Raw genomic sequence first — 17,778 nt, forward strand, 5'->3', positions numbered from 1 at the left:
GAGTCCAAGTTCTCTGATATGCCTTGTGTACCTCTATTGGTAAAGTAGCCAAGGTTTTTGGTTCATGAAATCAAAAGGCTGCTTCATGATTTCTTTTATACTTGGCTCTTGAAATAATAAACGGACCACTATCAGAAGGTCTAAGTTTACAACTTGGAAATACAGGAAAGAGTGAAATTATTTATGGTTTTATAGTCCATTATCAAACGTATTCCCAATAATGTCCTTGCTGAAACTGCATGTGTTTCAAATTTAGCTGTGCGTAACTTTGGATTTAAAGAGATGTTACACTCATCCTGTTCTTCAGAGCTGTCCACATAAATTCCCCAGTCTGAGGGCAGAAAAAAAGCGTTGTATACACTATGGCATTGTTAAAGAGGTCTGCTACAGAATATAGGCAAAATGTTTTATCTGAGCAGCACACTGATTGATTGATTGTGAGCATTGTATTAATTTTCATGGGGATAATGAACATAAAGATTTTTAATTTTTATTAGTGTTGCTCTTAATAGGTTGGGCTCATGACATTTTGATCACTCAGTGCATGTATGTATGCTTATATTAAGGTTGGATTTAAGTTTTAAACCAAACTGTAATAGGGGTTTGGGATATGTGTTGCGTGTATTATTGTCTTAGAAGTTTTATTTTCCTTAAACCACTAATAAAAAAGAGAACAGATAAATAGTACTGAGTGATGAACATCTGTGATCTAAAAATAGAAATAATGTTAATTATTTTGAGGTTTAGATCTTAGTCATTAATACTATTTAAATCATAGCTGTATTTATAAACTTGCTGCTCTTTATTCCTCATTCTTAGTAGGATTTTAGCAACTTTTTATATGATTCAGTTATCAATAATAATAAAGTAATCTCTTTGGATAAATTTAGTATTCACATAGATATTGAAAACAATCCCTTTCAGCATACAAATTCTGCCACTGGTTCTTTCTGAAATTGTGAATTTTATTTTTATGTCTGGAAACTAACTGTCTACAGTGAACCTGATTTTGATCTGCTACATCTTTTGGTTCAGGAGGTGAAAAGATTAGTGTCAGAAATGATAAAGATAATCAGGTGACAAATCCAATGGCATGGGGTTTCTGAGACCTTTAATTTTTAATTATTCTCTTTATCTGATAAATAGGAAGCCCATGCAACTCAGGAGAAAGTCTCTGCACAGTATATGAATGAGATTGAGATGGCAAAAGCACAGCGAGACTTTGAATTGAAAAAGGCTGTGTATGACATAGAAGTGAATACAAAAAAGGCGGAATCTGACCTGGCTTATCAGCTGCAGGTATGTATAAATGTCTGTCTTTGTTATTTAACAACGGGTTATTGAATTGACAAGTTTCAAATAATGAATAACTTTTTACTGTAATTTAAGTTTATTACATATAATTTTGACAAATGCCCTTTCAGAGTATAATTTTTTTCTTAATATTTATTATCATTGTGTTTTTAATTATGTTGAATATTCTGAGAATCAGAAATTATATATATATAATTTACCATAAGAAATGCTATACAGACAACTTATTACACTTCGCCAGCAACCATCCAGTATCTCATAAACAGAGCTGTGTTAAAACTCTATTCAGAAGAGTCCACACCCAATGTAATACGAAGGAGACAAAAACGAATGAAAGATGCTATCTCTTCCGTCTTCATTTCAAACAGATACTCAAAAACATTCATTAAACAATGTCTTCACAGGAGACGCCAAAAAACTCAGCAAACAATTGACTTGAACCAGAACCCCCATCCCACCTGGCACTCACTTCCTTATCATCACAGGGTGTCTGAAGGTGCAGCATGCATCCTGGCCAAGTCAGGCATCAGAATAGCACACAAACCCGCGAACAATCTGCGCACAGTCCTCTTTAATGCTAAAAACAAGAAATCAACAGCAGAAACACAGTTTGTAGCACTCCATGCAGTTCTTGTCCAGCGGTATACATAGGACAAACATCAAAAAGAATCGCAACACGTATACATGAACATCGCAACGCCGTCAGAAGGAAGGACTCACAATCACTGATCTATACGCATACTAAATCAACAGGACATACAGTACATTTAACTGGGACAATGTACAAGTAAGATTTAAGGCCAGTACTAAAAGTGCCAGAGAGCTAGCTGAATCTTGGCTATCAAACGAGAACGCCATTAACAGACATTTGGACATAAACCCAGCATATGCAAACTTAAGAAGAACATATTCATAATAAAACTTTACAACCAATACCCCCATCCCCCGAACACACTGACTTAGTTTCACCCCAATCACTAAACCCCCCCCGCCTCCCAACCCCCTAATTTTTGCTATATGTTGCCTTTGACTCTTGTAAGTCTAAGCATTATCCTCTGATGAAGCCAGGGGCTGAAAGCTCAGGAATAAAAACTACTTTGTGATACATGATTCATTTTCTCCCTTTGTGTATCTCCAGCTGCAAATATGCAAACCATATCACAGACCTTCTCTTCCATATATATCTATATATATATATATATATATATATATATATATATATATATATATATATATATATATAAAATTCTTTTCGCGTTTGAAACGGAAATTACGTATAACCACAGAACATATTATAACAACTAATCACTTCGTTTATGGACGCCATTTTTATATCGTCTTTACAAATTGTTATTATTTGTATGAGAGTTATTTTACTGATAATAAAAAGAAGTAAACACACGCCGATCTATCCCATAAAAGTACACCCCATGTCGTCCTCTCCCAGCCCTGCTCTCTGGACTACAGCGCTGACCCATCCGCCGCCAGGCGCGTTCTGACAGAGAAGTTTTATTTATTCATCCACGTGACTGTCACAGAAACTGCCACATTGTAACTTTTTTTTAGTTGCGTCTTTCTACTTTTTAACTGCGGCGAGCTGTAAACAATGTGCGCGAGAACAAAGTGGACACTGGGAGGCGCGGAATGTCGGGCTGCTCCGCAGGGTCGAGAGCTTCGCAGTTTCGGGCAGCGTCCTCTCTTTTCGCACTGTTTGTGACACTTCAAGTGCCCTGTTGGCTCCTGGGAGAGTGGAAATCTTTGCGAATGAGTGTAATCGGCGCCATCGAAGGAGGACTCTGTTTGTCAATTACCTCGCACTACTACTTACTGTCCCTTAAAGTGAGTTTGGGTCACTAAAACCCCGCAACATTCAAAGTTCCTTTTGTGATGAATTATTTTAAGAAGTAAATCACAGGCACGTAGTGCAAGGTTGTCAAGCAGAAATTTAGACGATCACATAGAAATTGTAATCTCTATACCACAGCGGCCGTGTAGCGCCTTTCATAAGGGATCTACTACCGAGAGATAATCCAAATACATTTTAGCTACTGTTCATACTACTTACCTGTTGTGTTATAGCGCCTTTAAAATGTAGTTTACTCCAAACCACTCCAGTAGTGCTCAATATATCTTTACTTCTTAAATGTAAATGTTTTACTGTTTAATAACATAAATTACATTTTATTTTTTTCCCTTGTACTCAGTGAGCGAAGCCACTGGGTAATCAACTAGTATTATAATATATTATATAATGCAAATTAGAGTGCCTGACTTACTCACTCATCAACAGAAACACTACCTTTTTTAAAAAGTGAAATTTTGGTAAATTGTACATCTAGGGCAGTAAATATCCATTAGTGTTACATGGTGTAGCAGTAATGAAGTATAAAGTATACATTTTTAAAGTGATACTTTACCAGTGTTCTTCTGTCTGTAAAATTGCTTTTCTTGCCTTTGTTGAAAAGTAACTTCTGTGTTTTAAAAAAAAAAAAAAAAAAAGTGTATAAACAGTATAGTCCAACTGAAGCATGGCTATACTTTGTTTATAAGGCAAATTAAAAAGCTGAACCTGAAAATGTTACAGCGCTTGTTTGCAGTTTTGCAAGATAGAGATCTGCATTTCTTTCGAAGTCCTAGGCAACCTTGATGTCAGTCTTGATCACTGCCCACTACAATGGTGGTGTGCTCAGATAGAGAAGTGTATAGCTGCACCCTGCAATAACTGTGACATAGGTCAGGTAATGACTATATCAGTCATGAAATGCCCTTTAAGTCAGGTAATCCTCCCACAACCCTAATCTTAACCATAGTGTAACAGAGCCCTAATGTTAACCATAGTCTAATGTGACGGGTGTTTTGTGACTGACGTTGAGGGCGTTTTGTGATGTTGGGGCATTACGTGACTGACCTCATAGGTACTGCAGTCTGCAATTACTTTCTGTTGCTCACCAAGGAGCTCATGGTAAATTAACCAGCATTGCAGAGAGATATCTAGCATCTCAGTGCTTCAAGTGTGCCAGGTGAAAGACACTTGCTGGATATATTGTGCACAAAAAAAGGTCTACTCTGGTATCTAAATATGTCAACAAACATACGTGCCTTAGCTACTGTTTGAATATTATAGAGGAAAAATAATGATGACTGTGGTCTCGAGCAATGTTAGACATGTCCAGAATATGGTGTTTTGTTTGTCAAAATATTGGCAATAAAAGGAGTTTCTGAAATCCTCAGAATTATTTCCAGCATATCACAATACTTTATATACAGTGTATATACCCACTATATACTGTGTGTGTGTGTGTGTATATATATATATATATATATATATATATATATATATATATATATATATATATATATATTATATAATATATATATATATATATATATATATATATATATATATATATATTATAATATATATATATATATATATATATATATATATATATATAGTATAGGCTATAATAATGATCCTTTTGAAATAGGCTGCCTAATGTGCGATTTATAGCAGTTAATTTCATAACAAAAGTGCAATTAATATTGATTTTAAAAGAATCAGTATACCTACAACCCTATAATATATAGTGTGTGTGTGTGTGTGTGTGTGTGTATATGTGTGGTGTCTTCAAAATTCACATTGTCATTTTAAAACATTGTGGTGGGGCGTGTTTGGAGAGAATGCTTGTGGATTACAGATAATTAGCAGCTCTATCCATGTACCATGGAAAGCATCTTCACAGAGTGATGTGATGTGGGCAGGGAGAAGAATAATGCGTGAGATGCAAGAGGTAGTTTTCTTGTCTCGCAGATCACTGCCACTCAGCACACATAGTGGCATTTAGTAATGTTATTACAGTGATTCAAAAGTGATTTGATCCAAGTTCATTTAAAATTGCTGCAAATCACAATTTTGTATTGGCATAAAGGCCCTTAAACTGCAATTGCTGAGCACTTTGAGTAGTGAGAAAAGTGCTATATAAATGCAAAGAATTATTATTATAAAACACTAAATATAGATCTGCCTCATAAAGTGAATTTGAAATCTACCACCAGAAAACTAGAAGTTACTATTTACTTTTACTCACTCAGACACTGTCCTTGATTTGTTTTCTTTATACCATCTTCTGGTTAAAAAAAAATGACTCTGCATGCATTACAGAAAAAAATCGTACTTTGTTGTTTAATCATGGCTTGACTATAGCACATATTTTGCCTTTTCTTATTATGCTTACAAATAACATGCTGCAAAAAGTGTGTAGCTGTTGTGAGTGTTGATGGGTATTGCGAGCTTGCAGTGTACAATGTGAATGCAGAAGCACAGTGTCACTGGCTTTTAAAAAAATGCAAGGCACTGCTTTGATATATAGTGTAATCAATTTATTTCAAATTTATTATTTCTTGTACACAGTACAGTTGCACTCGTGTTTAACCGCAAGCAATGTCTGAAGTGGAACCTCCCAATTACTTACTACTTTTACATGATGGTGCAGGGCCTCCCCATTGGAGATTGGCACATATGTATATTATTATATAATATCAAAGAGATGGGGGATCCCCATGAAGCATGGAGCACCGCTGGTACCATCCCATTTCAAGCCACCACATGGCCACTTTTCTTGTCCAGAGCCAGATTCTCACTGCCTAGTTTATGTACAATAAAACATTGTGAAGGTGGGCTCCAGCCGCCCCGTGACCCTGCCCAGGATTAGTGGGTTAGGAAAGTGGATGGTGAATGAAAATTATTGTAAAGTTGCTGACATGTTGCATTAGCCTGATGATTAGTCACCCACCATATGAGCTCTCATTGCATTGCTCAAATGAATGACTTTAGGGGACACTTTAAAAAGGGAAAACCAGCCAAAGTCAAAAGAATTCTAACTTGTGCGGCTACAATGAGTGATCATTTTAAAGATCGTAAGCTGTCTAAAGGAGCTAAAAACTGTGGGCATTTGGAGTCTGTGGGATTCTATAGTGCTATATACCTTCACTCTATCCATTCAAACATTGTGTATGACTCACTGTTTGGGCTGCCTTCCCCCAGTTACAGCACATTACTGCTAAACTAGCTAAAGTTGGGAATACAGTATGAGTGTCTAATAGCTTCCTTGTTAGGTTTGTGAGATTTAGAGAAAAATAAAAGTTTGATGCTTTGTGGAAATAGCTGCAAATGTTTGGAGCCAGTCAACAATGCTTATTTTTATCGACAATGTGCCCAGCCAATAGGCGATGTACATTGATCGGTCATTGGCTCAGCCCAAGTATTTATATTTCACTAACAACACCTGGGAGCCTAGTAACATGAATGTGCTTAAACAAATTATGTCAGTTTGGAAGCTTGAGCACAAAAGTGCGCATTCTAAATGCAGAGTTAGACTGAACAAGGGGGATTCGCTCGCCTACCCCCGGCGTTTTGAACCCGTGCCCACTGGGCAGCCGTAGTTTCAGACGCGCGTTGTAGGAGCTTGCGTTGTTTTGAACCCGTGCTTGCCCTGCTTTTGCGGTTTGAGACGCACGTTGTAGGCGTACATCCGTCAGTTGAGCTTATTCGGTTTGAACCCGTGCTTGCTCTGCCTCCGCAGTTTCAGACGGTGGATAGGAAGTAAAGAACGCACTGTATGCTAAATCACAAAGATTTATTGGAATATCTCTTTATATACAATATTTGTAGTAAAGATGGTTTGTTGCCCTTGAATGAGTTTTCCTTGGTATTGGAGTATTTATAACTTTAACTTTAATGTCAGATGAACGCCGAACTCATGAGAAGGCTACATAAAGTTGTCCATGTCCAAATACACGCTCAGAGAGGTATATGCCAACTTTGTCCATGTTCTGTGCTTGGGATTTGTTGATTGTCATGGCAAATGCAGGTTTACTGGGAAGTTGGCGTCGCCCAAGTGTAAATGGCAATTGAAGGGCAGAACTTGTAAGGTCAATTCTAGGAATTAAAACAGTATTGTCAGTATGTGATCCTGTAAGTATTTTTGCTTCAATAACATTGTTTGTCATGGTGTTGATGACTAAACGTGTACTGTTGCATAAACCCTGTTTAGTATTAAGGTTTCTTAATAGCATGACAATTGTTCCGATTTTAAGGTTAAGATTGTGTTGTGGTAATCCGGCTGGGTTAATAGTGTTCAGATATTGTAAAGGGAAATTAAGATGTTCAATGTCGTCTTCAGAATCAATTTTGTCAGTACTTAGAAAGAGGTGGCTTTCTCCAGGAAGTAATGCAATGACTTGGTCATTTATGTGATCAACATCAATATTCTTTGGACATAATATAGCCTGTCGCGTTAACAGTGGTATCTGGTCTATTGTTTTGGAGGCGTGAGCGCAACTCCATTAGTTCTTCCTTGTTTAGCGTTAGTAATATGGATAATGGATTGCACTTACTGTTAAAACGTAGCGTTTTCTGTGGTTGAATTGTTAATAATGTATGACTGTAATGTGATGATTCACTTATGCTGTATAGTCTTCACGTGTGAGGATGACGAACCTTTAATACGGAGTGTTCGTTTATTCTTATTACCCATCAGGTGTTGTGCCTGTGTCTTGTGTGGTTGCACTGTTAATATTGTATCACTGTAATGTGATTCAAATATGTTGTGGAGTCCGTATTTGTTGGGCTTCTGTATTATATCGTGTTTTTGCTTGCGGGTCATTAGAGGTGCGTGGATAAAGCTGTGTAGTGTGTTTGCGTACTATCTTGCGCTTTCTGTACTCCAATTGATTTGTGACCCTTTCTGGACTCCGTAGTCTGTCCCGTTTTACTCTGGGGTGGCGTATTATGTCGGGTTTGATTTGTGAACCTTTCTCGACTCCGTATTCTGTCCCGTTTTACACTGGGGTTGGGCACTGACTCCCGTTGTTTGTGTGGTTATGTCGTTCGTAGTCTCCACGGACTCCGTAGTCCGTGGGGGGGTTTGTGTGGCACACCAAGCAGCACATTATTCCTAACTTTACTCAGCAGTACTGCCACGCACATATGGCGGTGATGCCTGCGCCCTCACTACGCATTAGTGCCACTCCCAATATGGTGGCAACGCCTGCGCCTTCCGTATTATGTTGGGTTTCACCATGCTGTGTAGGCACCTTTGTCTTTCGTACTTTCCCGCGCCTTCCGAAGCGCGATGTAGGCGCCTGCACCTTCCGGGTCTGCCTCCGCTGTGTGGTGTGGACGTTTAACTGTCGTTGTTTCCGCCTTTATATTCTGTCCCTCGCTGTGCATGTGTTTCATGCCTAGGTTTTTTTGAAGCTGTTGCATTCCAGTTTTCATCATCTGTAACCTGCTCTCCATGTGTTTGGCCCCGTTCTTTAACCTCTTTATGACGTTTTACTTTGTTTCCTACTCTGTCTTTTATTTCTGACCTCGCTTTATCCTGCTTGCGGCATGTCAGACGGTTCGTAGTCTCTCCCGTTTCGCTCTGGGGCGGGGGGGGGGGGCTTTGTGTGGCGCCTGTGCACTATGTCTCCTGCGTCCATATCCGGTTTACCATTCTCGTTTAGTAATATGGATCACAAGTGCCATGTTTGATCACTGTGAATGAGTCAGGCATTAACAATCCTAACGAAGTTTATTGATCAAATACCAAGCAAGTTGCATACATGGTGATCTAGTACTTTGACCTCTTCCTGTATGTCTCCCATCATGGTGCTTCTAATGCTTTATTCATACATGTTTTACCACCTGGGCAGCCTGGTAGGAATTTGTAAATACTTTGTGTATATAATCAGTTTTGAGCAGATGCAACAAGGTCTAAGGATGATAGACTAGGCTACGATTTTAAGTGCAGAGACAGTTGAGGAGCAGTAGAACAGTTTTAAAAACATTTTAAATATGTAATGCAGGACAGGTACATAACTAAGTTTGGAATTAAGAAATGTAGTAAACTCCGAAGTGGGTTAATAAAGAGTGTAAAAAAAAAAAAAAAAAAAGCTGCTAAGGAAAAAAACAGCTGTAAAGTGCATAAGACTAATAATCCCAATGTGAATCGTAGGATGTATGAGCACATGAGGGCAACCATTAAGAAGAATTTTAGGGCGGCTAAAAGGCCGTTAGAAAGGAATATAGCAGATAAGGCAAATGGTGACCCAAACAGATTATCAGTGTTTTAGTAGTAAAAGAACAGTCAAGGAGGAGGAGGTGAAGTGCATCAGGAATACTAAGCGAGAATTAAAAAATACAGACAGTGAAATAGCAGATGCTCTAAAATTGTATTTTTCTGAGGTCAAAGTCTTCACAAGTGAGGAAGTGGATAACCTCCCACTTGTAAAAAGGGACTACAAAGGAACTACTGAGTGATTTGGAAATTGTAAAGGGAGAAGTACTGCTCAGATTAAATAGGCTGAAATAAAGGAAATCACCATGATCAGATATTTACCCTCAAGTTCTTAAGGAGGTTAATAAGTACATATATAAACCCTTGACGCATATTTTTAGGAAGTCACCCTCCACTGGGGAAATTTCGAAGGACTGGAAAATTCCAGAAATAATGCCGTTATATGAAAGGTGTAACCAGGCAGATCCAAGCAACTATAGGCCAATTAGATAAACGTGCATCACAGGTAAATTAATGGAAGGAATTAAAGATAAGGTTGAGCAACACATGGCAAGACCAGGAGTTTTACTGAACAGTTAGCATGGGTTCAGAAGAGGAGGGTAACGTTTTACCAACATGCTGGAATTCTATAAAGAAGCAACAAAAGGATATGATCAAAGTGGAGCATATGATACTATTTATCTTGACTTTCAGAAAGCATTTTGATAAGGTGCCACATGAGAGGTTGGGTGTTATACTAAAAGAAGTGGAAGTTCAGGGTGTGCTTTTGATTTAATTCATACCACTGAAGCAGAGGGTTATGTTGTGAGAAACCCTATCAGAATTGGCTGATGCTAAGAGTAGTGTCCTTCGGGTCAGTGCTATGGCTGCTGCTATTTTTAAAATACTGTATATGCTCACGTATAAGTCTGGTCTTGAAACCCGAAAAATCGATCATAAAATCATACCCCAAGTTGTACACCCATTCAAAAATGTGACACATTATTTTTTCAAACATTTTTTTACATCTTCTTGTCTTCTCCAATCTTGCATCAGTTTCTCAGACGCATCGAATTTTGTTGCAGCAGCGCAGTTACCAATGTCTTTCGCTACTTCAAAGACGTTTAATTTAAAACCACTTTCATATTTTCTTGTGATCGAACGCTCCATCGTAGATAAGGGATGCTCTTACAATAAAGGTGTATGAGGGTGTGAGATATAAAAAAACAAAAATCGGTGCAAATGTTGCTTCAGAATAGTTCGGGTAATAGTTCATGTATTACCGTGTGGTCATGTAGGCACAATAGAGAGCGGTTAGGAGCACATGCTGATACAGTGCATTGTTGCACCCACCTAGAAAAGAAAAGGTGGTGTGCTCCGTGGTTACTCTCTCAGGTGGGCATTAGCATATCATAATCCCATGTACCAATAGCATGAGCTTTCCGTATTCGACTTATACGACCGACATTATAAAATTCGAGAAGTTGTACTGTAAAATCAAGTCCTGACTTATCCGCGGGAGAACTTATCCGCAAGTGTATGCAGTATATAAACGATTTGGATAGGTATATAAATAACAAGCTTGTTAAGTTTGCAGATGATAACGAGCTACGTGGATTGGCAGTTCATCTAGTATCCATTGAATTTTTACAGAAGGACATGGACAGATTAGTGGCAGATACAATTAATGTAAGTGCATGTAAAGTGTTACATGTAGGAAGTAAAAATGTTAGGTATGAATACACAATGGGAGGTCTGCAAATTGAAAGTGCACTTTATGGGAAGGATTTAGGAGTCAGAGTGGACTCAACACTATCAACTGCCAGACAGTGTTCAGAAGACATTAAAAAGGCTAATAGAATTTTAAGCTAATAGAATATAGCACAATATGTAGAGTACAAATCCAAGGAGGTTATGCTCAAGCTTTATAATGCACTGGTGAGTCCTCATTTGAAGTACTGTGTGCAGTTTTGGTCTCCAGGTTACTAAAAGGACATATCAGTGCATGAGACATGATTGAAATGTTTAAAATTATGATGGGAATTAGTACTGTTATTTTAAAATGAGTTCATCAAGAATACAGAGACACAGTTGGAAACATGTTAATGGTAAATTTCACACTAAATATTAGGACATTTTCTTTACACAGACAACCATGGGCATATGAATTAAGCTACCAAGTAGTGTGGTAGACAGTAGGTCTTCAGAGACTTTCAAAACTAGTCTTGGTTATTTTAAAACAATTAAGTGGATAGGAATCGTGAGCTTTATTGGGCTGAGTGGCCTGTTCTCGCCTAGATTGTTCTAATTTATAAAATGTTATTTTTCCACAATCAGTAAATGTAGATTTCAAATTCCATTACATATTACGTATTCCCACATGTTCCTGGTGTGCTGATATGCTGAATTGTATTGCTCTTTGGTCAACAGGCTCCCATCGTTCCCTTTTCTTTCTTATATTTATCAGGATCAGCACAGAAATATCTAAGTGAAAGTAAAACTGCAAACTTAGAACATTGAGTCTTTAAAATTTTTAAAGAATTTTAGAAATATTCATACAATTGTAATTATTAAGTCTAAACTGTTTAATTGAAAAGAATGTATTTTTTATGGTTATTTTTTATATGAATGCTTTATTGAAAATAATATAATCTAAATTTTAAATCTTAGTATTCTAAAAGTTTAAGGACCTGTAATACAATACTTGATTAAACAGTCATATTTTTATTTTTTCTAGTAGACTGGATTTTCATTGTATATAATTCTAAGCCACAGTTGATTCTGATAAATGTAAAAGTGACAATGACAATAAAGATCTATCTATCTATCTATCTCTTTATATATCTTAGGCTAGTGTATTTTATTTAGAAAGGAACAAACCAGGGATGTGCACAAAAGGATGTGAGGCATAGCTACATCCTGTGACCCTTTTCCACCTCATTGGCCCAACTTCCTTTTTCTTCCGTTTTGATGTAACTGATCTTTTCAAGCATCCATCCATCCTCTTCCGCTTATCCGAGGTCGGGTCGTGGGGGCAGCAGCTTGAGCAGAGATACCCAGACTTCCCTCTCCCTGGCCACTTCTTCTAGCTCGTCCGGGAGAATCCCGAGGCGTTCCCAGGCCAGCCGAGAGACATAGTCCCTCCAGCGTGTCCTGGGTCTTCCCCGGGGCTTCCTCCCGGTTGGACGTGCCCGGAACACCTCACCAGGGAGGCGTCCAGGAGGCATCCTGATCAGATGCCCGAGCCACCTCATCTGACTCCTCTCGATGCGGAGGAGCAGCGGCTCTACTCTGAGCCCCTCCCGGATGACTGAGCTTCTCACCCTATCTTTAAGGGAGAGCCCAGACACCCTGCGGAGGAAACTCATTTCAGCCGCTTGTATTCGCGATCTCGTTCTTTCGGTCACTACCCATAGCTCATGACCATAGGTGAGGGTAGGAACATAGATCGACTGGTAAATTGAGAGCTTTGCCTTACGGCTCAGCTCCTTTTTCACCACGACAGACCGATGCAGAGCCCGCATCACTGTGGACGCCGCACCGATCCCCCAGTCGATCTCACGCTCCTTTCTTCCCTCACTTGTGAACAAGACCCCGAGATACTTGAACTCCTCCACTTGAGGCAGGATCTCGCTCCCAACCCTGAGAGGGCACTCCACCCTTTTCCGGCTGAGGACCATGGTGTCGGATTTGGAGGTGCTGATTCCCATCCCAGCCGCATCACACTCAGCTGCGAACCGATCCAGAGAGAGCTGAAGATCACGGCCTGATGAAGCAAACAGGACAACATCGTCTGCAAAAAGCAGTGACCCAATCCTGAGTCCACCAAACCGGTCCCCCTCAACGCCCTGGCTGCGCGTAGAAATTCTGTCCATAAAAGTTATTAACAGAATCGGTGACAAAGGGCAGCCCTGGCGGAGTCCAACTCTCACTGGAAATGGGTTCGACTTACTGCCGGCAATGCGGACCAAGCTCTGACACCGGTTGTACAGGGACTGAACAGCCCTTATCAGGGGGTCCGGTACCCCATACTCCCGGAGCACCCCCCACAGGATTCCCCGAGGGACACTGTCGAACGCCTTTTCCAAGTCCACAAAACACATGTAGACTGGTTGGGCAAACTCCCATGCACCCTCCAGGACTCTGCTAAGGGTGTAGAGCTGGTCCACTGTTCCGCGACCAGGACGAAAACCACACTGTTCCTCCTGAATCCGAAGTTCGACTATCCGACAGACCCTCCTCTCCAGAACCCCCAAATAGACTTTTCCAGGGAGGCTGAGGAGTGTGATCCCTCTGTAGTTGGAACACACCCTCCGGTCCCCCTTCTTAAAGAGGGGGACCACCACCCCGGTCTGCCAATCCAGAGGCACTGTCCCTGATGTCCATGTGATGTTGCAGAGACATGTCAACCAAGACAGTCCTACAGTATCCAGAGCCTTGAGGAACTCCGGGCATATCTCATCCACCCTCGGGGCCCTGCCACCAAGTTTTTTGACCACCTCGGTGACCTCAGTCCCAGAGATGGGGGAGCCCACCTCCGAGTCCCCAGGCTCTACTTCCTCATTGGAAGGCATGTTAGTGGGATTGAGGAGGTCTTCAAAGTACTCCCCCCACCGACCCACAACATCCCAAGTCAAGGTCAGCAGTGCACCATCCCCACCATATACAGTGTTGACACTGCACTGTTTCCCCCTCTTGAGACGCCAGAATCTCCTCAAAGCCGTCCGAAAGTCGTTCTCCATGGCCTCCCCAAACTCCTCCCATGCCCAAGTTTTTTCCTCAGCAACCACGAAGCCGCATTACGCTTGGCCTGCCGGCACCTGTTCGCTGCCTCCAGAGTTCCACAGGACAAAAGGGACCGGTAGGACTCCTTCTTCAGCTTGACAGCATCCCTCACCACCGGTGTCCACCAACGGGTTCGGGGATTGCCGCCACGACAGGCACCGACCACAGCTCCGGTCAGCCGCCTCAACAATAGAGACACGGAACATGGCCCATTCGGACTCAATGTCCCCCACATCCCTCGGGACGTGGTCGAAGTTCTTCCGGAGGTGGGAGTTGAACCTACTTCTGACAGGGGGCTCTGCCAGACGTTCCCAGCAGACCCTCACAACACGTTTGGGCCTACCAAGCCTGACCGGCATCCTCCCCCACCATCAAAGCTACTCACCACAAGGTGGTGATCAGTTGACAGCTCCGCCCCTCTCTTCACCCGAGTGGCCAAGACATGTGGTCGCAAGTCCGATGACACGACCACAAAGTCGATCATCGAACTGAGGCCTAGGGTGTCCTGATGACAAGTGCACATATGAACACCCCTATGCTTGGAACATGGTGTTCGTTATGGACAATCCGTGATGAGCACAGAAGTCCAATAACAAAACATTCGGGTTCAGATCGGAGGGGCCATTCCTCCCAATCACGCCCTTCCAGGTCTCACTGTCATTGCCCACGTGAGCATTGAAGTCTCCCAGCAGTACGAGAGAGTCCCCAGAAGATATGCCCTCTAGCACCCCCTCCAGGGACTCCAAAAAGGGTGGGTACTCCAAACTGCTGTTCGGTGCATACGCACAGTTAGGACCCATCCCCCCACCCGAAGGCGGAGGGAGGTTACCCTCTCGTCCACCGGGGTAAACCCCAATGAACAGGCTCCAAGTCGGGGGGGCAGTAAGTATGCCCACACCCGCTCGGCGCCTCTCACCGGGGGCAACTCCAGAGTGGTAGAGAGTCCAGCCCCTCTCAAGGAGATTGGTTCCAGAGTCCAAGCTGTGCGCCGAGGTGAGCCCGACTATATCTAGCCGGAACCTCTCAACCTCGCGCACAAGCTCAGTCTCCTTCCACTTCAGAGAGGTGACATTCCACGTCCCAAGAGCCAGCTCCTGTAGTTGAGGATCGGACCGCCAAGGTCTCCGCCTTTGGCCACCACCCAACTCACACTTCACCCGACCTCCTTGGCCCCTCCCATAGGTGGTGAGCCCATGGGAAGGGGGACCCACGTTGCCTCTTCGGGCTGTGCCCGGCTGAGCCCCATGGGTGCAAGCCCGGCCACCAGGCGCTCGCCATCGAGCCCCACCTCCAGGCCTGGCTCCAGAGAGTGGACCCGGTGACCCGTGTCCGGGCGAGGGAAAACACCGTCCAAATTTTTTATTCATCATAGGAGGTTATGTTGAACCACACTTTGTCTCATCCCTCACCTAGGACCAGTTTGCCTTGGGTGGCCCTACCAGGGGCATAAAGCCCCAAACAACAGAGCTCCTAGGATCATTGGGACACGCAAACTCCTCCACCATGATAAGGTGGCGGTTCGAGGAGGGGATGAACCTTTTCAAGCATGAGCACTCATTTCCTTTTGTGTTGCGTTCTACAAAACAGAAAAAGCAACAATAGATGTGCTTTGTTAAAGCTACTTTAACAAGGTATGTCAGGAGCACAAGGCAAGATGATGTGATTTTACTTAAAGTATATCAGTTAAATTGCCTACTTGTAGATTCGAAGTGAAAATATGTTGTTATTAATCTTTTTAATCTTCAGCATCTTAATATCTTTACATCTTCCCTTGTATCTTTATTGCTGAGCAGCATCAGTGAGTCTGCACCTAAAGCAGGGCATAAAAATGGGTTGTAAAAGATGTCACATCTTCCATATGGAAAGGCAAAAATCTAGTTTTGAGAGCCAACTAAGCTTAACGAAAATGTCCTCTTTGTAGAGCCTCTGACTGTCAATTTATGATGAGGTTTGTATGTTTGCTTCATAACATGTTTTAAGTATTTGAACCATTGACACCTTGCCCATTATCCTCTGCAGTAAATCATTCATCGGTGACCGGTGGAAATCGTATGAGTGTAAGTCAGCGACCATTGGTGTTTCTTTTTCACGGCATTGTGGTATTCCTGTATACATTGAGTGTTTTAGATGTTTGTCCCATATATACTGCTGGGCATACACTGCATGGAATACTTTAAACTGCATTTCTGGTCTCTGTGATCAAGCTTTTGGCATTGAAAATGACAGTCCCTAAAGTGTTTGCCGGTTTGTGCACCGTCTTGTTTCGAGATCTGGACAGGACACGTGCTGTATTTTCTGACATGCCACAGTGATAAGGGAGGGTATGGTAAGTGCAGTGGGGGACCAAGTTGGAGTCGAATGTTTGCTGAGGTCTTGGGTGTCTCTTATATAGGCATTGTTTAATAAATGTCTTGGGGTAGCTGTTTGATGTGAACAGATGAGTTCTTTTTTGTGTCCATTGTGTTACAATGGGTGTTAATCCTTTTGAGCAAAGTCCTAACATAACTCCGTTTATGTGATGAATGGTGGTGGCTGAAAATATGTTTTTTTTTCTGCTTTCTTCACAACAAACACTCGTAATTAAACCGGCATGGTTACCTCTTTCAATAGAAATATCAAGGAAATTGATGCATCCGTTATTTTCTTTTTCAGTTGTGAATTAGATTGAAGGGAATACTGAATTAATGTTGTTGTAGAATTAATTTAGCTGGTTACTTTTTAATATGACAACTGTCGTTGATATAGCATATCTAGAGTTTGTTTGAACTCCGTTAGAGCCGCGCTCTTAAATTAAGGATGGGTGTTAGGGTTTTCTGAGGTCTGGAGGGACAGGTTTTAGATTTTTTTCATCTGGCTTTTCAGAATGCATTGTAGTAAAATTAGCATTCCAATATTTAAGTATTTCAGTGTGGCTTTCTATGTCTGATCAGGAGTTGTGCTGAACAAGAAGAGCGAGATCGTCTGGCAGGCCATGGACTAGATAGTCACAGAAGACCATTTTGACAGTTCGTTCCATCATATTTTTCTCTGTGTGTACCCAGCGCACCAGCTTCTCCCAGATATCATAAGCCTGGAATCATGTCAGCCTGTCCATGTCTAACTTTGTATCTCTGCATTTTCAAACGCGCACATTTAGCTCTCAGGAAACACCTAGCTAGAATTTCTCACTTGACTACCTTGTGATCTGTAACCTTCCTCCTATCCAAGTCATAGGGTGCTTTCCCACCGCAGGAACTTCATTATCAGAAACTGAGTTTCTGTACAATGTAGACCCTGGACCACTTACGGCCCCTGGCCACTTTCATGTTCTGCATTCCCACTGCACAACAGGAACTTTATGCAAATTATGTGACGTGCAGTGGGTCATAGTTTAAACTGTTGACATCATTTCAATAAGCAGCAGTACAGCCAAAACAGTGGAGAATAAGGTGGTGGTAGTTCTTGTGCTGTATGTCATCACAAATGCATTTACTGCTATATCAGAGAATCAATTTAAGGAATTAGTTGACAGGGTTAAAAAACAAAGGAAAGCTAGAGCGCAAAAGAGAATATGACTTTGACATTGAATTTCAGAGATTCAAGATTCCAAAGCAGAAGTAGGATGGCAAAAAAGTTACTGGTAATATTATTAATTAAA

The 17,778-nt window shown here is 41.4% G+C and overlaps 1 protein-coding gene across 1 annotated transcript in view; it reads left to right on the forward strand.

Moving 5' to 3' along the window:
* LOC114656464 (flotillin-1) overlaps positions 1-17,778 on the forward strand; it is a 168,715-nt gene that overhangs the window by 97,320 nt on the left and 53,617 nt on the right. The window contains exon 8 of the mRNA XM_028808129.2: positions 1,147-1,299. Coding sequence (XP_028663962.1) covers positions 1,147-1,299 — 153 coding nt within the window. The remainder of the gene's footprint in view (positions 1-1,146; positions 1,300-17,778) is intronic.

Source organism: Erpetoichthys calabaricus, chromosome 1, assembly GCF_900747795.2.
Source record: "Erpetoichthys calabaricus chromosome 1, fErpCal1.3, whole genome shotgun sequence".
NCBI lineage: Eukaryota > Metazoa > Chordata > Cladistia > Polypteriformes > Polypteridae > Erpetoichthys > Erpetoichthys calabaricus.